This window comes from Bos mutus, unplaced genomic scaffold (assembly GCF_027580195.1).
Source record: "Bos mutus isolate GX-2022 unplaced genomic scaffold, NWIPB_WYAK_1.1 CTG956, whole genome shotgun sequence".
Classification (NCBI taxonomy): domain Eukaryota; kingdom Metazoa; phylum Chordata; class Mammalia; order Artiodactyla; family Bovidae; genus Bos; species Bos mutus.
In genome coordinates, this window is record NW_027220431.1 from 396 (window position 1) to 23,193 (window position 22,798).

The window sequence follows — 22,798 nt, forward strand, 5'->3', positions numbered from 1 at the left end:
GGTTAGGGACCCTGTTGTACAGCGTTGTCCCCACTTAAGATGCCAGCCATAAGAAGGACCCCAGGCTAGCCACACACTTGTTTGGGCTGATTGCAAATGCAGGGGTTCCCCACTCGGGTTTAATGATTTGCTGGAATGACTCAGAACCCAGGAAAGTGCCATACTTAAGATTGTAGCTGTATGTTTATAAAGGATAACATTCAGAAGTAGCCTAATAGAAGAGATACAAAGGGCAAGGAGTGAGAGGCGGGGGACACAAAACTTCCTTGTCCACCCTCTATGGCAACACCATCCCAGCACACAGTAGATGACCTTTACCCAAAAGTTCCCTCAATCTGATTTTTTTTTCAGTATGTAGGGATTGTTGATTAAATCATTGACCATTGGTGATTGGACTCAGTCTCCAGGCCCCTCTTCCTTATCCAGTGGCAGGGCTGAACGTTCTGATCCTCTAATCGCTCAGTTGGTTTTCCTGGCAGCCAGCCCCAGTCCTGAAGCTATTTGAGGCCTTCTCCCCCATGAGACTGCCTTACCGTGAGCTCAGGTATGCTTGGCAGGGGCTTTTTACGAAATATAAAAAAGACTATCAGTCAGGTAATTCCAAGGGTTTGAAGAGATCTAATGCCAGACCAAACATGTTTTGTGATTATACCACAGACCTTCTTAGCATGCGTGACCAGGTAGCACACGATGTTACTTTACCACATTTTTGATGATGTTAAACATGGTAAGTGGGTTAAAGTGGTGCCCACTAAGTGTTTCACTATAAAGACACAGTTTTCCCATTGTAATTAATAAATATCTATAGGGACGTTATTTTGATATTGTGTGAATGCTCTTTTCCTTCTCAGTGCACTTACCACTTTGGGCATCTACTAATTTTCCAACTTTATATCAATAATACCATCTATATGTATTAGTTAACATTCTAATGTAAAGAAGAGCTTTGCCTTCTTTATTCACATTATTTCTATCATTATGGATGCATGGATTTTTATTTTTTTAATGAGTTATGTGGTGTTACTGTCTTATTCATATTCTCAGATCATATCCAATTTATTGGCTCCTACGTCCTTTTGGCTCAGTCTGCTGTTGCTAAGTTGCGTCAGTCGTGTCCGACTCTGTGCGACCCCATAGACGGCAGCCTGCCGGGGTCCAGCCCCAGCTGATCCAGGGAGTTCGAAGCGGGGATGGCGTCGGCGAGGATCAGGATACAATAGCTTCAATTAGATACTAATTAGAGATGTAAAGAGTAATAAAATGAGGATAGCTCAGTAGGAAAATTCAGTGGAGAAAAGAGGCTGAGTAGCTTGGTTTACGTGGGAGACCAATAAAACTTCAAGACAAGAAGCTTGCACCACTTACGTAGGCCACAGGCGTCCTTCTGTTCTCCCAAAGGAGAGGAGACACTGAGGATGCCTACGCAAGCCACTAGATGGCATATTAACCAATTTGCTCCTCCTATGCTGTCTTATACAGCTAAAAGCAAAACCGATTGGCAACCTGAGATTTGGAGAGCCCTTGCTGCTACTGCCCCCGTTTCTTTATCTCGCCCAGATAACAATTCCACTTATTCTGTTTTAGCTTGTTTACCCTCGCCTTATGTTTTCCTTTTTACTAATGACTCCAACAAACTTAATGTACACATGAATTATTCAGGTGGACCTAATGTGATAACTTATGAACAATGTATGCTTTCATCCTGTTTGACCCCTCAATATAATGTTTGCTCTTTTGTGGTGTTGCAATGCCCACCCTATCTCATGATACCCATGACAGTGACCTCCCACTGGTATGACAATTATGGTCTCACCGTGTTACAACAACTACAGGATTTAATGCGATCGTGACGGTTTGTGGGCTTACTTATTTTAGGAATATCAGCTTTAATAGCAGCAATTAGTTCTGTTACTGCAGCAGCAATATCATTGACTCAACAAGTGCATACTGCCCAATATGTTGATATCATGTCTAAAAATGTTTCTGTAACTCTAGCAACTCAGGAAGCTATAGATAGAAAATTGGAGATGAGAGTAGACGCCTTAGAAGAGGCAATTATGCATATTGGGACTGAGTTACAGGCTTTAAAAGTGAAGATGGCTTTGACATGCCACACTGATTACAGGTGGATATGCGTGACATCTTTGAAGGTAAACGAGACAGATTATGAATGGGAAAAGATTAAAAATCATATCTCAGGTGTTTGGAATAGTTCTGATATTGGCCTGGACTTAGGGAAACTTCATAATCAAATACAGACCTTGGAACACTCTCGACTGGATTTTACCACCGCTGGAGCAGCTAATGACTTTTTTCATACCTTCTCTAACTTTATTTCTGGGAAAAATATTCTGTCTAATATCCCTAGTTATGCTGTCGTTGGTGCTCTAATCCTACTTCTCATAATCATTCTTCCTTGTATTGTCAGGATTCTTCAGCAGAGCATTCGGAAGCTCGCGACTGAGCTGCATCTGGCTGTTTTAAGAAATAAAAACGGGGGAGATGTTGGGGGCCAGAGTGAGGCACTCCGCCCGTGGCAAAGGTCATAAGGAAGGAGGCCTGACATACGCAAAGGTGGGATCGAGCCTCAGGAGTCCCCCTGGAAATCCTCGAGCATCTACCCCCATAACCAGAGGCTGCCTGCTTTACTACTTTGTGCTCCCACCTACACCTCTGACTTTATGGGGGGCTGTCCCCCACCACCTCTTTCAGAGAAGGAGTTAACCTAGAGCTCCAGTTAATAAAAACTCCTGGGCGTGACAAGAGTGTTTTAACCTACAAACTCCCCTGAAGGTTCTCTAGCCTGCCTGACAGGCTTGTCCTGGCCACATGTGATTGCTCACAGCCTCCCAACTGTGAGAGGCACGAGATGCTTTAAACCTTCTAAAAACAGGTTCCTTAGAAAAGTTAGAAAACTATTAGTGTAAGTATAATAGGCTGATTAGAAATTGTATTGGTGAAGGGTTTTTCATTTGTTGAGCCAATGTTTGTTGCTAAGTCTCCATATCCCCTGCCCTTACACACATTAATGAATATATAGAAGAAATAAGTATTAACCTTTGATATAAATCACGTTAGACCTTAGGCTAAGTAAATTCTTTCCTTAACTAAAACCCACTATATCCTCACCCTATAGGAATTTAACTTTATTTGCGTGGCATCTGTTTTGAGAATAATCACCCCTGGAGAAATAAGTGTCCTGGTTGACTGACTGCTGTCACAAGGAGAGGGTCATAAATTGTCAGCAGGCCCCCTGGCCAGAAGATGATGTAACACCCCTAAGATCTCTGTATACATTTGTATGAAGCACCTGACTTTGATAAAAGTCAGGACTGCTGACCCCGTGTGACTTTTGCATAACATCTCAGTGTATAAAAGTAGACCATGGAAAATAAAGAATGGGGATCAGTTCCTCAAAATACTGGTCTCCCCATGTCTTTCTCTCTCAAATTCTGGCCGACTCTCCATCTGGAGCGCGGAACCCACCATGCTTACTAATTATGCCTGGGCTTCTAAGATCCGACCAGGAGGCCTCAGTGTCTCCTCTCCTTGGGGGAGAACGGAAGGACGCCTGTGGCCTACGTAAGTGGTGCAAGCTTCTTGTCTTGAAGTTTTATTGGTCTCCCACGTAAACCAAGCTACTCAGCCTCTTTTCTCCACTGAATTTTCCTACTGAGCTATCCTCATTTTATTACTCTTTACATCTCTAATTAATATCTAATTGAAGCTATTGTATCCTGATCCTCACCGACGCCATCCCCGCTTGAACTCCCTGGATCAGCCGGGCTGGACCCTGGCAGCAGCCCACCAGCCTCCCCGTCCCTGGGATTTTCCTGGCAAGAACACTGGAGTGGGTTGCCATTTCCTTCTCCAGTGTATGAAAGTGAAAAGTGAAAGTGAAGTCACTCAATTGTGTCCAATAGATGATGCTATGAAAGTGCTACACTCAATATGCCAGCAAATTTAGAAAACTCGGCAGTGGCCACAGGACTGGAAAAGGTCAGTTTTCATTCCAATCCCAAAGAAAAAAACAGTGCCAAAGAATGTTCAAACTATTGGACAATTGCATTCATCTCTCACACACGCTAGCAAAGTAATGCTCAAAATTCTCCAAGCCAGGCTTCAACAATACATGAATCGTGAACTTCCAGATGTTCAAGCTGCATTTAGAAAAGGCAGAGGAACCAGAGATCAAATTGCCAACATCCGTTGGATCATCAAAAAAGCAAGAGAGCTCCAGAAAAACATCTACTTCTGCTTTATTGACTACGCCAAAGCCTTTGACTGTGTGGATCACAACAAACTGTGGAAGATTCTTAAGGAGATGGGAATACCAGATCACCTGACCTGCCTCCTGAGAAATCTGTACACAGGTCCAGAAGCAACAGTTAGAACCATACATGGAACAACAGACTGGTTCCAAATTGGGAAAGAAGTACATCAAGGCTGTATATTGTCACCCTGCTTATTTAACTTATATGCGAGTACATCATGCGAAACTGCAGGCTGGATGAAGCACAGGCTGGAATCAAGATTGCTAGGAGAAATATCAATAACCTCACATGTGCAGATGACACCACACTCATGGCAGAAAGCAAAAAAGAACTAAAGAGCATCTTGATGGAAGTGAAAGAGGAGACTGAAAAAGTTGGCTTAAAACTCAACATTCAGAAAACTAAGATCATGGCGTCTGGTCCCATCACTTCATGGGAAATAGATGGGGAAACAGTGGAAACAGTGACAGACTTTATTTTTTGGGGCTCCAAAATCACCGCAGATGGTGACTGCAGCCATGAAATTAAGACTTGCTCCTTGGAAGAAAAGCTATGACCAACCTAGACAGCACATTAAAAAAAGCAGAGGCATTACTTTTGCCAATAAAGGTCTGTCTAGTCAAAGCTATGTTTTTTCCAGGAGTCCTGTATGGATGTGAGAGTTGGACTATAAAGAAAACAGAGCCGAAGAATTGATGCTTTTGAACCGTGATGTTAGAGAAGAGTGTTGAGAGTCCCCTGGACTGCAAGGAGATCCAACCAGTCCATCCTCAAGGAAATCAGTCCTGAATAGTCATTTGAAGGACTGATGCTGAAGCTTAAGCTCCAATACTTTGGCCACCTGACGTGAAGAAGTGACTCATTTGAAAAGACCCTGATGCTGGGAAAGATTGAAGGCAGGAGAAGAAGGGGATGACAGAGGATGAGATGGTTGGATGGCATGACCCATTGAATGGACATGCCTTTGAGCAGGCTCCTGGAGTTGGTGATGGACAGGGAGGCCTGGCGTGCTGCACTCCATGGGGTCGCAAAGAGTCAGACATAACTGAGTGACTGAACCGGTGTCTTTTTGATATGTTCCCACATCACTCTTAGCATTTTCTTGTTTTCTGGGGAAGCTGAAAGTTTTAACTATTTAGCAGGATGTTCTAGACTTACCTTATACTTTCCTTGCCATCAACCTAGGGACCCTGGTTCCTCTCAGTGGAAGGGATGGTATTTTAAAACCAAGATCTAGGCACTAGGCATGCTCATTGCTACTAGTTTTTTTTCAGCAGATAGAAACTAGAAAAAAAAAATAAACAAACTAACATACACTAATATTTTATTTATTCCTATAGCTAGCTACCCACTATATTATAAACAATAAATTATTACCTCTGATTTCAATCTAACACCTCAAGGTACCTTTTGTTTTCTTCCTCCAAAAATGAAGGACCAGGCTTCCTTTTTTTTTTTTTTTAATTGAAGTATAGCTGATTTACAGTGGCATGTTCAGATGTATAGCACAGTGGTAAGTTTATGTGTGTGTGTGTATATATATATATGTGTATATATATATGCACATATACATATATTATATTTCAGATTTTTTTTCCTTTTAGGTTATTATAAAATAATGAATATAGTCCCCAGCTTTACAGTAGGCCCTTATTGGTTATCTTTTTTATATACAGTTTGTTAATCCCAAACTCCTTATTTATTGCCTCACATTTTCCCCTTTGATAATCATAAGTTTGTTTTCTGTGTGTATAGATCTATTTCTGTTTTGTAAATAAGTTAATTTGTGTCTTTTTTTTTTTTTTTTTTTAAGCTTCCACACACAAGCAGTATCATAATTACCTTTCTCTGTCTGACTTACTTCATTTAGTGTGATAATCTTAGATCCATCCATGTTGTGCAAATGACATGATTTCATTCTTTCTCATGACTGAGTAATATTCCATTCTACAACAAAAGAGGCAGAAATACACTGGACAAAAGGCAGTCTCTTCAATAAGTGGTGCTGGGAAAACTAGACAGCGACATGTGAAAGAATGAAATTAGAACATTCTACAACACCATACACAAAAATAAACACAAAATGGATTAAAGACCCAAATGTAAGACCCGTTACCATAAAACTCCTAGAGAGAAATGTTGGCAGGACGCTCGTGGACATAAATCACAGCAGTATCTTTTTGGGTCCATTTTCTTATTGTTTATATGTTTGTGCTTGTGCTCAGGCCAAGTTCCAAGCTCTTTATTCCTTTCTGTTGAATCTGTTTCTTCAGGCTGAAGAACTTTCATTAGTATTTCTTTTGGATTGGTCTGATGGTGACAAATTCTCTGATTTTGTTTAAATCATCATTTTGCCTATAATCTTGAAAGATAATCTTTACTGCAAAGATACTTCTCAGGTAACAGTAGTTTTCTTTCAATATTTAAATGTTTTCCCACTTGTTTCTGGCTTTCACTTTTCTTATGAGAAGTCAGCAGCCTTCATGTCTTACACGTTTCATGTTATGTATAATTTTCACACTATGTGTATATGTTTAAGGTTTTCACTGACTTTAGGACATGTTTGGTCATGTGTAAATATTTTTTTTCAGCCCCATTTTCTTCTCTTTGGACTCCAATTGTATATATGCTAGGCCATTTAATGTTGTCCTGGAGAACGTTGAGGCTCTGTTAACTTGTTACAGTTGTTGTTTTCCTCTCAGTCTTTTTGATCAGGTATTTGTCAGTCTACCTTCAGATCACTGACTCATCCAAGCTGCTGTTAATCAGTCAACTCTTCATTTTAGACTTTGTACTTCTTAGTTCTAGAATTTCCATTTGGCTTTAAATTTTTTTTTTTTCTTTCTTTGCAGAGATTCCCATCTATTCATTATTACCATATTTTAAGTTTTTAAATACATTTATAATACCTTCTTTGAAGTCCTTGTTGTTAATTCCAATATCTGAATCATCCTGGGGTCATTTTTTATTGCCTGTTCTTTTTCTTCATTATGGGTTGTAGTTCCCTATTTCTTCATTTGTTGTGATTATGTTTATTGTAGGCTGGACATTGTGACTGTTGAAAGTCATTAGGATTATATCATCTTCTTTTAAAACAGGGCTGACCTTTATTCTTGCAGGCAGTGAAATTACTGGAAGGTACCTCTGATGAGTGGGACCCCAGTGTCTTCAAAAAGTTTTATAATTGGTAGCACCATTCCACTTTCAGCTTTCAGGTAGGTATTTTTGCTTGTTCTTTTTTTTATTTATTTTTTTTTTTTTTTTTTTTTTTTTTTTTTTTTTGCTTGCTTGTTCTCTTAAGAGTCTTCCCAAATACATGTTGAGCCTGGCTAGCCGCTGTCTTCTGCTACTCCTCCTTTACACCCTCCCCCACCCACAACACAGCCTGTCTTATCAGGTACTTTGCCTTGCACATCCAAGCACTTTTGTTATTGTTGTTGCTCAGTCCCTCAGGCTTGTACAACTCTTTGCGACTGCATGAACTGCAGCATGCCAGAGTCCCCTGTCCTTCACTGTATCCTGACTTCACTCAAATTTAGTCCATTGAATCTGCGATGTTGTCTAACCATCTCATCCTCTGCTGTCCCCTTCTCCTTCTGCCTTCAGTCTTTCCCAGCATCAGGGTCTTTTCCAATGAAGGGCTTTGCATCAGGTGGCCAGACTATTGGAGCATCAGCTTCAGCATTCATGCTTCTAGTGAATATTCAGGATTGATTTCCTTCAGGACTGACTAGTTTGATCTCCTTGCTGTCCAAGGGATTCTCAACATTCTTCTCCAGCACCACAGTAATAAAGCATCAATTCTTCAGTGCTCAGCCTTCTTTCTGGTCCAACTCTCACAGCTGTACATGACTACTGGAAAAACCATAGCTTTGACTTGGACGGATATTTGTCAGCAAAGTGATGTCTCTACTTTTTAATACACTATCTAGGTTTGTCATAGCTTTCCTTGCAAGGAGCAAGTGTCTTAATTTAATGGCTGCAGTTACTATCCGCAGTGATTTTGGAGCCCAAGAAAATAAAATCTGTCACCGCTTCTACTTTTTCCTTCTATTTGCCATGAAGTGGTGGGATTGGATGCCATGATCTTAGTTTTTTGAATGTTGAGTTTCAAGCCAGATTTTTCACTCTCCTCTTTCAGCCTCATCAAGAGGCTCTTTAGTTCCTTTTCACTTTCTGCCATTAGAGTGGTATCATCTGCATTTCTGAAGTTGTTGATATTTCTCCCAGCAATCTTGAGTCCAGCATATGACTGAAAAATCCAGCCCAGCATTTTGCATTATGTACTCTGCATTTCAGTTCAATTCAGTCGCTCAGTCGTGTCCAACTCTTTGCGACCCCATGGACCACAGCATGCCAGGCTTCCCTGTCCATCACCAACTCCCGGAGTTTACCCAAACTCATTCCATTGACTCAGTGATGCCATCCAACCATCTCATCCTCTGTCATCCCCTTCACCTCCTGCCATCAATCTTTCCCAGCATGAAGGTCTTTTCAAATGAGTCAGTTCTTCTCATAAGGTGGCCAAACTATTGGAGTTTCAGCTTCAACATCAGTCCTTCCAGTGAACACTCAGGACTGATCTCCTTTAGGATAGACTGGTTGGATCTCCTTAAGTTAAATAAAACTTAGCAATTTTTATTAAATTGTTACAATTTAATTTAATTTAAGGGTGACAATATACAGCCTTGTCACACTTCTTTCCCGGTTTTGAACCAGTCATTTATTCCATGTCTGGTTCTAACTGTTGTTTCTTAACCTGCATACAGATTTCTCAGGAGACAGGTAAGGTGGTCTGGTATTCCCATCTCTTTAAGAATCTTCCAGTTTATTGTAATCCACACAGTCAAAGGCTTTAACCTAGTCAAACAACCATAGTCAAACGAATTTTTTTTTTTTTTTTTTCTGGAATTCCCTTCCTTTCTCTGTGATCAGAGAAATATTGGCAATTTGATCTCTGGTTCATTTGACTTTTCTGAACCCAACTGGTACATTTGGAAGTAATGCTTGGTTCACGTACTGATGAAACCTAGCTTGAAGGATTTAGAGCATAACCCTGCTAGCATGTGAAATGAGCACAGCTGTGCGGTAGTTTACACATTGAGAGCTGGACCATAAAGAAAGCTGAGCGCCAAAGAACTGATGCTTTTGAACTGTGGTGCTGGAGAAGACTCTTGAGAGTCCCTTGACTGCAAGGAGATCAAACCGGTTGGTCCTAAAGGAAATCAGTCCTGGATATTCATTGGAAGGACTGATGCTGAAGCTGAAGCTGCAATACTTTGGCCACCTGATGCGAAGAACTGAGTCTTTGGAAAAGACCCTGATGAAGTGAAAGATTGTAGGCAGGAGGAGAAGGGGACGACAGAGGATGAGACGGTTGGATGGCGTCACTGACTCAATGGACATGAGTTTGAGCAAGCTCTGGGAAATGGTGATGGACAGGGAGGCCTAGTGTCCTGCAGTCCATGGGGTCGCAAGAGTCAGATAGGACTGAGCAACTCAACTGACCTTGAAAATTCTTAGCATTGCCCTTCTTTGGGATTGGAATGAAAACACGTTTTCTAGTCCTGTGGCCACTGCTAAGTTTTCTAAATTTGCTGTCAGAAGTGTAGCACTTAACAGCATCACCTTTTAGGATTTGAAACCGCTCAGATGGAATTCCTTCACCTCCACTAGCTTTGTTCGTAGTGATGCTTCCTAAGCCCCTCTTGACTTCACACCCCAGGATGTCTGGCTCTAGGTGAGTGATCACACCATCGTGGTTATCTGGGTCATTAAGACCTTTTCTGTACAGTTCTTCTGTGTATTCTTGCCGTCTCGTCTTAATCTCTTCAGCTTCTGTTAGGCCCGTACTGCTTCTGTCCCTCGTTGTGTCCATCCTTGCATGAAATGTTCTCTTGATATATCCAGTTTTTTTGAAGAGCTCTCTAGTCTTTCCCATTCTGTTGTTTTCTGCTATTTCTTTGCATCGTTCGGTTAAGAAGGCCTTCCTATCTCCCCTTGCTCTTCTCTGGAACTCTGCTTTCAGTTGGGTGTATCTTTCCCTTTCTCCCTTGCCCTTCACTTCTCTTCTTTCATCAGCTATTTGTAAAGCACTTTAGAAGCCCTGAATTCAGTTCCGTTTGGAACTGTGGTTCCTTTGCGGACCACCTGCCTTCTCCTTGGTGGGAGGAGTGCTGCCTGGAGGAGCGAGATTACCGCAGGGCAGCCATGTGCGGCCTCTGCACGGTGTGCGGTTTAGCTGTCTCAGTTGTTTGATCTGGTCGGATATTTTCCAGCAGGAGGACAAGTCTGGTACTAGTTGCTTTTTATAGGAGATGGATATTTAAGTTTTGTTTTTTTTTTTTTTCACTGCCATGTTCTCATAAACAGTGAAAGAAATAACAATAGCAATAATAGTGCTCCATTTTTCTTTCAGTGGCTCCTGGACCTAGAAGCGTTAGTTCTCCGTGTTTGTAGCCCTTGTGCTGAGTGCATTGCCAAAGGCAAATTCTTTGAGATGCCAAAATTCTCTTAAAGTGATTTTGAGGCAGACATTTCTCCTACTTCGTTCACTGAAGAGTGAAATCCCAGGTTGCTGTTTATTTTAAACTTCCAATATACACAAAATCTGTGGAAGTCTTATACATTTCAAACTCTTGCTTTGATTAGATAGTTGGGTTTAATCCTCTTCTTTATAAATTGGTCTTGTGATTCAGATATTCATTAACAAAATAATTGCTGAGGATGCATTTCCATTCATGTTTTGATTATTAGCCTATGGAATAATTCCCTATATAGATTCATAATGCTTAACTTCTTTTAATTCATCCATATCAGTAGCCTGTCTGCTTTCTTTAGATACCTTGCAATATAGCATGTTATTTAAAACTGTTTTTTGGAAACATTCAGGCAAGATTTTCTCTGTCTTTTCAATACAACTTTGAACATGTTTGCAGAAAAATTAAAATGCAATAGTGTTCATTTATAATATAAAATATGTTGATTTGCCCCCATTTTGTAACTTTGAAAGTTTGTCTTTAAGGCCAAATTCAGCCCTCTAAATGGGAAAATTAGCCTCATTTCTGACCCTAGTTTGATGGAATTTAGTGTAATCATTTACTTCATTCACAGCTTTGGCTTTGCGTGACGTTAGACTAATAAAAAAAAAAAAAATAGAAATGACCTTCAAAGATGGGGATTTTTCCAGTGTGACTGCTCCATATTTTCCAAAGGGAATTCCAAAAGCAGAGTTTTTACAGCAATAATTCTATTATTAGGTTGAGTATGTAAGTTCCTAAGGCTGCTGCTTTGAAGGGAACAATATTTGTTCAGATATTTATATTCTGGTACATTTGCTTCCATTCTAACTGTATCTCATGTGCTCATATCTGTCCATTTCCTTGAGCTTATCCTACCTCTACAAGATTTATTTTAAGCTATAGTAAGCTAAAAATGATCACATTGGATAACTGTGGTATCAGTTGTTAATGAATTGCTTCATTTATTTAACATTATTTAACAAATGTTTTTGAGTTCCTGAATTGATCTTGGGAATACAGCAATGAACCAACCCTCACAGAGTTTACAGCCTACCTTTAATCTTCTTAATCTGGTTTAATGGAAAATAGCATGCATCTTTTTTTTCTTTAACCTACATTTTGAACTTTTACACGTTTCAAAAGCCCTTTGTGATTATTGGATGTGCAAGGATGTACTTTGTGAAAGGGGAAAGAGATTCAGAAGATTAAGGAGTTGTTTATAGTTTGATGAAGGCCATACACTTTTATTAAATAAAAAAGAAAAGATTTTAATTCTTATGAACATCTGAGATAGAAATACAGAATACTGAGGTAATAGATAAACAATCATTTGTTGCTATTGTGTTATGCTCAGTCTTGTCCAACTCTTTGTGGCCCAATGTACTATAGCCCATCATGCTCCTCTATTCACAGAACAAGGTCATTCGTTACAAGGGAGGTAACATCAGTATTGGAAAGGTCATTTTGGAGGTGGTGAGTTTTATAGGAAAACATTTCAGACCAGAGATGCTTTCCTTTTTCAGAAGAATCAATGAGATGGGAATAGGCAAATTGTATTACAGAAGAGGAGAGTTGTCACTTTTTCTGGAGTTTAAGTGAGACTGTCTACACTGGTTACTCTTTTGAATTTTCTTTATTTCTTAACATTTGTTTGCATCTGTATTTATTCATGAACACTAGCTTCCTTAAAAAACTTTAAATTTATCTTTGTCAAAGATTATATGTACTTATATGATTTGATACGTTTTACAATGATAAAATTTAACATTCAGAGCAACAAGGTAAGTCAAAGGTTAGATTTCTCTAATCCTATAAATCAGAAAAATGGCATCAATCATTGAACAAGTCAGTCACTAAATTGAATTTCATCTTCCTTACTAGGATCCTCGATTCAATGCAGAAGTTGACCAAATTACAGGCTACAAGACACAAAGTATTCTTTGTATGCCAATTAAGAATCATAGGGAAGAGGTAAGCCAGTTTTCCATTTTATAAAAGGTCATTTGGAAGCATTTTTCTTTTTGAAAAAAAATTTTTTTATGTTTCATACTTCTGAAATCATGCTGTAGTGCAGTTAACTGGAAAGTGCTTAAATGTTCTGCTTGATGTTTTTTTATTTAGACTTCAGTAATAGAATTGTATCCTGATTATTTACTTTTACTTAGAAATACATTTTAGACATATATTTTTTTTTACCTCTGTTTCTGAAGATCTCACTCTATCCTAAGATATATAATTGTGGTTGTGATTATAATCAATTTATTTTATATTATATTTTGAACACTTGAATAATGCATGTTTCATAAATGGTTATCCAATCTCAGTGGTCATCAACTGATTTTATTTTTTATTCAAAATGAGGTTTTGAAAAAAATGGATATTATTGTAGCTAACTCCAGGCAAAATTTATTGTGAAATTATAACAAGCAGATGAAAATAGGTTGGTTTATATTTCATCTAATTAGAAGGTTTGGATTCTGTAAATACTGAATTCTCTCTTCATTTTACATTCATTTGAAAAAAATAGTTAATAAATGATCGTTTAAACTGAATGCTTCACTTGAGTGTTCTCAGCCCTGCCTGCACATTACAAACAACGGTGGAACTTCTAAAAAGTTACAAATTAAGGGACTTCCCTGGTGGTCGAGTGGCTAAGACTCTGCGCTCCCAATGCAGGGGATCCAGGTTTGCTTCCTGGTCAGGGAACTAGGTCCCACATGTTGCAACTAAAAGTTTAAATGCCACAACTAAAACCTGGCACAGCCAATAAAAAGTTACAAATTAAATCAGAATTTCTAAGGGCAGGGTGTAGATACTGATACATTTTTAAAGCTCCTCAAATAATTCTAAAGTGTAGCCAGGGTTGAAAATCATCTCTCTAAGTGAAAACAAATAGATTGAAAGAGCTCCTATTTGTGGTTCTTAACCTTGGCTGCAAGTAGAATCACCTGTGGAGCATTTAGAAATTCTAAAACCACAGTTGTTGTTGTTCAGTCACTAAGTCCTGTCAGACTCCTGCAACCCCATGGACGGTAGCCCGCCAGGCTCCTTTGTCTGCAGATTTTTCAGGCAAGAATACTGGAGTGGGTCCTTCCTGACTCAAGGATGGATCCTGCATCTCCTCTCCTGCATTGGCAGGTGGATACTTTACCACTGAGCCACCTGGGAAGCCCATCCAGTCGTTTACCAAGTTCCACAGATTCTTTTTCTATTAGTGTTTCCCATTTCCATTTCTTTCTTTAGATTTCATTCCTGGTACCTGTACTGTACCATGATTCAGATCTTGAAGTAATGTCTGACTTTTAAAATATTCTTCTAAGGAGTTTCTGTACTTTGAGTCAGCTTCCCTTTGATCCCCGTTACTATGCTAAAGCACAGCCTTCTAACTCCATGTTTCCAAAACAGGAATGTGCACATGGGATCTTGAAATGCAGGTTCTGAGTTCAGTAGTCTAGGTGAGCCCTGAGGGAGCCTCCCACAAGCCTGAGGTGATGCGGGTGCACCCGGCCTGCAGTCACAGGTGAACAGGTCCCAAGTCAGCAATTTCTCAGTCTTCTAAATACCTTCTCAGTGCCTTAGAGTTGCTACATGGTTTCTTAAGGTAGTTGCAGCCATGCTGCTGCTGCTAAGTCACTTCAGTCATGTCTGACTCTGTGTGACCCCATAGATGGCAGCCCACGAGGCTCCCCTGTCCCTGGGATTCTCCAGGCAAGAACACTGAAGTGGGTTGCCATTTCCTTCTCTAATGATTACTAAAAATACCTGCAGCTAAAACATATATATGAGATTAAATAATTAATTAGCTAATTAATTGTGAATGAATAAATGAAATTGAAAAGACCTTACATGGACCAATGGTGTTCTTTAATTGGATTGCCAGATAAAGAAATACAAAGCGTATCTTATGCAGTATTGGGGGATGCAGTTATACTAAAAAACTATTTATTATTCATCTAAAATTAAATTTGACTGGACATCCTATGTTTTATCTGGCTGCCCTAGTCATAAACCAAGGATGTAGTTGTGTGCACTTAAGAGGGTGATGTTCAGCTTTTAGTTTATAAGTGTGTTTTAAAACCATGGCCTGAGAAACAACTTTGTACTGGTCGAGAGACTTAGCCCAAATCATGCTCTGGTTAAACATCTCTTTCTAAGCTTCATGAACACTAAGGACTGAGGGAATCCATGAGAATATGCAACAACATCACCAGGGTGAAGAGACTGCCTTTCTGCAAGAGAGCATCCTTTGGGTACACACGTTTCTGTCTCGGTAACTGCCAGTGAGGAAAGTGAAAGTGAAGTTGGGCAGTCGTGTCCGACTCTTTGTGACATCATTGACTGTACCTACCAGGCTCCTCCATCCTTGGGATTTTCCAGGCAAGAGTACTGGAGTGGGGTGCTTAAACTAAACCAACAGCAACAAAAACCCCTGCTGTACTGAGGTACAAGTTAGGTAATCAAATTCATTCATTTTAAGTGTATAGTTTGATGTTTTTTTTTTTTTTTTTTTAATGTTTTCCCATTTTTATTGTATCAATTTTTTTTTCTTTTTTAACTTTACAATATTGTATTGGTTTTGCCATACATCAACATGAATCTGCCATGGAATACACGTGTTCCCCATCCTGAACCCCCCTCCCACCTCCCTCCTCATACCATCCCTCTGGGTCATCCCAGTGCACCAGCCCCAAGCATCCTGTATCCTGCATCGAACCTGGACTGGCGATTCGTTTCTTATATGATATTATACATGTTTCAATGCCATTCTCCCAAATCATCCCACCCTCTCCCTCTCCCACAGAGTCCAAAAGACTGTTGTATACATCTGTGTCTCTTTTGCTGTCTCGCATACAGGGTTATGGTTACAAGATGCATGTACAGTCCTGTGACTACCACTATCATTAAGATACAAAGTATCTGGGACTTCCATGGTGGTCCAGTGCCTAAGCCTGCGCTCCCAGTGCAGGGCCTAGGATTCGATCCTTGGTCAGGGAACTAGATCCCACGTGCTACAGCTAAAGATCCCAGTGCAGCCAAATAAATAACAACACTAATAAAATTTTGAAAAGATGCAAAGCATTTCTGTCCCCTCAGATATTTCGCTGCACCCCCGTAGTTGATCTTCTCCTCCCTCAACCCCCAGCTGCCAACAGTCCCTGAACTGTTTTCTGTCACTGATATCTTGCCTTTTCTACAATGTCACATGCATCATATAAGTGGAGTCACATAGTATGTAGTCCTGTGTGTCTGCCTTCTTTCACTCTGTGTCATGCGTGTGATTCATCCATGTTCTTGCGTGTGTAAGTAGTATGTTCCTTTTTTATTGCTGAGTGGTTATTCCGTGGTGTGGATGTGCCACGGTTTGATTATCTATTCATCCGTTGGTAGACTTTTGAGTTGTTTTTGTCTGTTAGGAGAAGCCACGCAGTTGATGTTTGCATACTGGTCTTTTTGTGGACATATTTTCGCCTGTCTTGGGTAAATATATACGAGGGGTATTTCCAGGTCGTGTGTTGGGTGTTGAATTCTATAAGAAATTTCCAAAGTCCTTTCCAAAGTGACTGTGCCGTATGTTTTTTTACCGCTGATGTGTATGAGAGTTCTAGTTGCTTCACATCCCTAGGCAACACATGTCGGTGTCAACTTTTAAAAGTTTTAGTGCTTAAATTTGATTACGTGAATAAATAACCTCGCTCACAGTCACGGGCCATCTGCTCACTTACAGACCTGAGTAAAGTGGGTTCAGCCGCAGGTCCCCAGACTGTGGCTCTCCAGAGCTCCCCCTAAGATTTCTCCTCATGTTCAGCATTCTCAGCATTGCCTGCCTCCTGGCCTCTCCTTCTTCCCCTGCTGTCTCTGTTTTACCCTGCGATGATTTGATGAGAAGACTGAGCTCTTCACTGGTTTTCACAAAAGCATATTCACAGAGAACATTTCGTGAGATAAAGAATTTTCAGTGACTTCACTGGCATCTTAGTAACTTTACTGATAGGAAGGTTTCCAAACACAGCTTTTTAAACATCTTGCGGACCCTCCCCATTCTTTGTCCTCTCCTCCCACGCTCACACTGCTGGGTTTGAAATTATTTCCTGTGAGAATTATTTCTTCAGAAAAAAAGGAATGAAGAGAAACAGAAAATCAGTCATACTCTCAGCTTGGTTGTGGTATAAAAAGTCATTTAGCTGACCAAGAACACTAAGAAGATGAACTGTATGGATTCCAAAATTATCTTTAGATTTATAGATACATAAACAAACTGGGAGTAATGTTTGCTGTTGTGTACATGCAATAGAAAAGTGCTCTTTTGTGGGGAGCTGCCCGTGAGAACGGGGTCCTTTATCTAAAGGACACAGCTCTGGGAGCTGCCTCAGTCCTTGAGGGTTTGCTTGCAAACATAGCTCTCTGTCCCGCCACCCCAGAGATTAGGCGGTTATTTACTGCAGACACCTGGAGTTCTGGACAAACTTCTTACGCACAGGGAAATGTTATCTGGTGTAAGAAATAATAACAGGGTGCCATTCCCATGCTCTCAAGATTTCTTGTGACTTTTTGTAAGATGTATAGGTCAACCAAGAAAAAATGTTAACTGTCTTGTTTTTCTCTTGCTCTCCTGTATAAATATAAGATGCTGAATAAAGTCGTGGTCAGACCGCTTCCCTTTGTGGAGACGTGTCTGAACCTCTTGACCCCATCTTTGTTGTAGAATTCTTTTGCTGTAGTATTCTTTCTCAGCCACGTCGTGCACGTTCTCGGGACCTGATCGACTTTGCCGGCTGGCACGGGCAGGTGGCGCCCAAACAGGGACTCGAGAATCGGAGTGCAACCATGGCCACTGCCCGTCAGGATTGAGGTAAGTAACGAGGAATTCCTAATTATTTGAAGTAAAGGGCAGGGAGTGTTATTGTCGAGAGTAATAAATCATGGGACAAGGCAGTAGCTGCCAGTTATTTGTACATATGTTGAAAACTATGTTAAAAGGCAGGGGAATTCATGTAAATAAGTTACAGCTAGAAAAGTTTTTCCTTTTTGTAGAAGAAGTTTGTCCTTGGTTCCCAGAGGAAGGAACAGTTAGTCTGGAAACTTGGAAAAAAGTGGGAAAACAATTGCAGACATATTATTCCTTACATGGTCCCAATCGTGTCCCTGTGGATGCTTTTTCTTTGTGGACTCTCATAAGAAACTGTCTGGATCCTGAACACGAGGGACATAAGATTCAAACGGCCCTCCAGGATTCCATAGAACCCGAAGTTGCAGAGCCTTCCGCCCCTCTGCCTGAGCCACTTTATGCCGTGCCTGAGGGAACAGCTTGTAAGGCTGGAGGGAATGATGATGTGTTAAGCTCTGATGAACAGGAAGAGTTCAATGAACAAGCGGCTCAGTACCATAGAGAGGATATGCCTTGGGAGATGATGGTTAGCATACAACCCCCCCGCGGGAAAAGGGGAAAAGCATTCAGGGCTTTCCGAAGAACAGCTGGAAAATTTAATTCAGAAAATTGTTATAGCAGTAAAAAAGGATGCACAGGGAGATTCCCACTCCAGCCAGCCTGTGGCTCCAGCATATCCTCCCTCAGTTCTTGCTGGGCTCGACCCACCTCCGCCTTTCGTAGAACCGCGAGAGCTTATATCTATCCCTGCTTCTTTGCCTGGTGAAAACATAAAAATTAAAAGTGAGATATTATTATCTCCTCTTCAAGAAGCAATTAAGTGAGCTAATGATGAAGGAGAACATATTCCCGGGTTTTCAGGAATCTATCCAGTATTTGAAAATGCTCAACAGCAGAGGTATTATGAACCTCTACCCTTTAAGCAACTAAAAGAGTTAAAAATGGCTTGTGCACAATACGGCCTGACTGCGCCGTTGACTCAGGCTATTATAGAGGCTTTAGGAAATCAAATCTGCCACCTAATGACTGGAAACAGGTTGCTCGGGCTTGTTTATCTGGAGGAGATTATTTACTATGGAAATCTGAGTTTTCTGAGCAGTGTGGGATCACAGCCAATATCAATCGGCGACAGGGACTGAACACCACTTATGAAATGATGGTGGGAGAGGGGGATTATCGAGGCACTAATAATCAACTTAATTATTTGCCTGGAGCCTACCCTCAGATTAGTGCTGCGGCTCTATGAGCATGGAAAAAGCTTCCAAATTCTGATAAAAAGACCGAAGATTTATCTAAAATTCACCAGGGGCCAGATGAACCATATCAGGATTTTGTTGCCCGCCTGCTTGAGGCAATTAGTAAAATGATAGGGGATGAGCAGGCAGGAATGGTGTTGGCTAAACATCTTGCTTATGAGAATACCAATTCGGCTTGTCAAGCTGCCCTGAGACCTTACAGGAAAAAGGGAGGCTTATCCGATTATGTACGGATTTGTGCCGATATTGGCCCTTCATACGTTCAAGGCATAACTTTGGCCGTGGCATTACAAGGGTTATTGCCTTAGCTGGTTTTGATGGACGCCTTGATAATCATTATCCCTCAGATAAAATTTTGCAATTTGCTCACTATCACCAATTTCTATTCCCAAAAATCAGTGTTTCTCAGCCCCTTGCCGACGCCCTAACTGTATTTACTGATGGCTCTTCTAATGGAATAGCTAGTTTGATTATACAGGGCAATACTGCCACCTGGCGTACTAATTATAAGTCTGCTCAAGAAGTAGAACTATTTGCTGTCTTTCAGGCTCTATTGCAAATTTCTGCTCCATTTAATTTATATTCCGACAGTCAATATATCATAAGAGCCTTAAACACTATTGAGACTGTTCCATTTATTGGTACCCTGAATTCTACTATCCAAACTCTTTTTCGTGATATACAACATTTAATTTGCTCCAGAGTTAATAAATGCTATTTTGGTCATATTCGTGCTCACTCTGGGCTTCCTGGACCTTTAGCACCAGGCAATGCTTTGGCTGACGAAGCTACACGTATGATATTTCCTTAATTGGAACAAATGGCAAAAACTTCTCACAGCTTACACCATCAAAACAGCAATAGCTTAAGACTTCAGTTTGGCATTACTCGAGAAGCTGCCAGACAGATTGTTAAGGAATGTCAAACATGTCCTCAATTTTTTAGTGTCCCCCATTATGGAGTTAATCCCCGAGGATTGTTGCCAAGCGATATATGCCAAATGGATGTTACCCATATTCCTGAATTTGGTAAACAAAAATTTGTTCATGTTACTATTGACACCTTCTCCAGCTTTTTACATGCCTCTCTACAATCCGGAGAAGCTATCAAACATTGTATAGCTCATTGCATTAAATGTTTTGCTGTTATGGGAACCCCTAAGACCATAAAAACAGACAATGGTCCAGGATACACTAGAAAAAAAATGTAACTATTTTGTACACAATTGTCTATCTCAAAAAAACAGGTATCCTTTATAATCCTGAAGGTCAAGGAATCATTTAACGGGCACATCAAACTATCAAACATCAATTGCAAAAACTAAAGAAGGGGGAATTGTATCTCAATACCCCCTCCAACTCTCTAAACCATGCTTTATTTGTTCTACATTTTTAAAAAAATTTTTTTAATTTTTATTTTTTTAATTTTATTTTATTTTTAAACTTTACAATATTGTATTAGTTTTGCCAAATATCGAAATGAGTCCGCCACAGGTATACCTGTGTTCCCCATCCTGAACCCTCATCCCTCCTCCCTCCCCATAGCCTCCCTCTGGGTCGTCCCAGTGCACTAGCCCCAAGCATCCAGTATCGTGCATTGAACCTGGACTGGCGACTCGTTTCATACCTGATATTATACATGTTTCAATGCCATTCTCCCAAATCTCCCCACCCTCTCCCTCTCCCACAGAGTCCATAAGACTGATCTATACATCAGTGTCTCTTTTGCTGTCTCGTACACAGGGTTATTGTTACCATCTTTCTAAATTCCATATATATGCACGTTGGTATACTGTATTGGTGTTTTTCTTTCTGGCTTACTTCACTCTGTATAATAGGCTCCAGTTTCATCCATCTCATTAGAACTGATTCAAATGTATTCTTTTTAATGGCTGAGTAATACTCCATTGTGTATATGTACCACTGCTTTCTTATCCATTCATCTGCTGATGGGCATCTAGGTTGCCTCCATGTCCTGGCTATTATAAATATTGCTGTGATGAACATTGGGGTACACGTGTCTCTTTCCCTTCTGGTTTCCTCAGTGTGTATGCCCAGCAGTGGGATTGCTAGATCATATGGCAGTTCTATTTCCAGTTTTTTAAGGAATCTCCACACTGTTCTCCATAGTGGCTGTACTAGTTTGCATTCCCACCAACAGTGTAAGAGGGTTCCCTTTTCTCCACACCCTGCCCAGCATTTATTGCTTGTAGACTTTTGGATCACAGCCATTCTGACTGGTGTGAAATGGTACCTCATAGTGGTTTTGATTTGCATTTCTCTGATAATGAGTGATGTTGAGCATCTTTTCATATGTTTGTTAGCCATCTGTATGTCTTCTTTGGAGAAATGTCTATTTAGTTCTTTGGCCCATTTTTTGATTGGGTCATTTATTTTTCTGGAGTTGAGCTGTAGGAGTTGCTTGTATATTTTTGAGATTAGTTGTTTGTCAGTTGCTTCATTTGCTATTATTTTCTCCCATTCTGAAGGCTGTCTTTTCACCTTGCTAATAGTTTCCTTTGATGTGCATAAGCTTTTAAGGTTAATTAGGTTCCATTTGTTTATTTTTGCTTTTATTTCCAATATTCTGGGAGGTGGGTCATAGAGGATCCTGCTGTGATGTATGTCGGAGAGTGTTTTGCCTACGTTCTCCTCTAGGAGTTTTATAGTTTCTGGTCTTACGTTGAGATCTTTAATCCATTTTGAGTTTATTTTTGTGTATGGTGTTAGAAAGTGTTCTAGTTTCCTTCTTTTACAAGTGGTTGACCAGTTTTCCCAGCACCACTTGTTAAAGAGATTGTCTTTAATCCATTAGGATATTCTTGCCTCCTTTGTCAAAATAAGGTGTCCATATGTGCATGGATTTATCTCTGGGCTTTCTATTTTGTTCCATTGATCTATATTTCTGTTTTTGTGCCAGTACCATGCTGTCTTAATGACCGTGGCTTTGTAGTAGAGCCTGAAGTCAGGCAGGTTGATTCCTCCAGTTCCATTCTTCTTTCTCAAGATCGCTTTGGCTATTCGAGGTTTTTCGTATTTCCATACAAATTGTGAAATTATTTGTTCTAGCTCTGTGAAGAATACCGTTGGTAGCTTGATAGGGATTGCATTGAATCTATAAATTGCTTTGGGTAGTATACTCATTTTCACTATATTGATTCTTCCAATCCATGAACATGGTATATTTCTCCATCTATTAGTGTCCTCTTTGATTTCTTTCACCAGTGTTTTATAGTTTTCTATGTATAGGTCTTTAGTTTCTCTAGGTAGATATATTCCTAAGTATTTTATTCTTTCCGTTGCAATGGTGAATGGAATTGTTTCCTTAATTTCTCTTTCTGTTTTCTCATTATTAGTGTATAGGAATGCAAGGGATTTCTGTGTGTTGATTTTATATCCTGCAACTTTACTATAGTCATTGATTAGTTCTAGTAATTTTCTGGTGGAATCTGTAGGGTTTTCTATGTAGAGGAGCATGTCATCTGCAAATAGGGAGAGTTTTACTTCTTCTTTTCCAATTTGGATTCCTTTTATTTTTTTTTCTGCTCTGATTGCTGTGGCCAAAACTTCCAAAACTATGTTGAATAGTAATGGTGAAAGTGGGCACCCTTGTCTTGTTCCTGACTTTAGAGGGAATGCTTTCAATTTTTCAGCATAGAGGATAATGTTTGCTGTGGGTTTGTCATATATAGCTTTTATTATGTTGAGGTATGTTCCTTCTATTCCTGCTTTCTGGAGAGTTCTTATCATAAATGGATGTTGAATTTTGTCAAAGGCTTTCTCTGCATCTCTTGAGATAATCATATGGTTTTTATTTTTCAATTTGTTAATGTGGTGTATTACTGTTCTAAATTTTTTACAA

At 40.0% G+C, this 22,798-nt stretch overlaps 1 protein-coding gene and 1 long non-coding RNA gene across 12 annotated transcripts in view; both read left to right on the top strand.

Moving 5' to 3' along the window:
* The first annotated feature begins 600 nt into the window (after positions 1 to 600).
* On the top strand, positions 601 to 3,508 carry LOC138987175 (endogenous retrovirus group K member 13-1 Env polyprotein-like). Its single transcript, XM_070367062.1, is given in 1 exon segment — positions 601 to 3,508. A coding segment is annotated over 1 exon segment (1,134 nt). The 5' UTR covers positions 601 to 1,415; the 3' UTR covers positions 2,550 to 3,508.
* A 9,144-nt stretch (positions 3,509 to 12,652) lies between these two features.
* Positions 12,653 to 22,798, top strand: part of LOC138987176 (uncharacterized) — a 46,173-nt gene continuing 36,027 nt past the window's right edge. For 10 of the 11 annotated variants that reach the window (XR_011463576.1, XR_011463575.1, XR_011463574.1 and 7 more), the window contains exons 1-2: positions 12,654 to 12,766; positions 17,444 to 17,645. This is a non-coding gene — a long non-coding RNA (uncharacterized lncRNA). Of the gene's footprint in view, positions 12,767 to 17,443; positions 17,646 to 22,798 lie in introns of all 11 variants that reach the window. The other variant, XR_011463579.1, reaches the window with a different exon arrangement.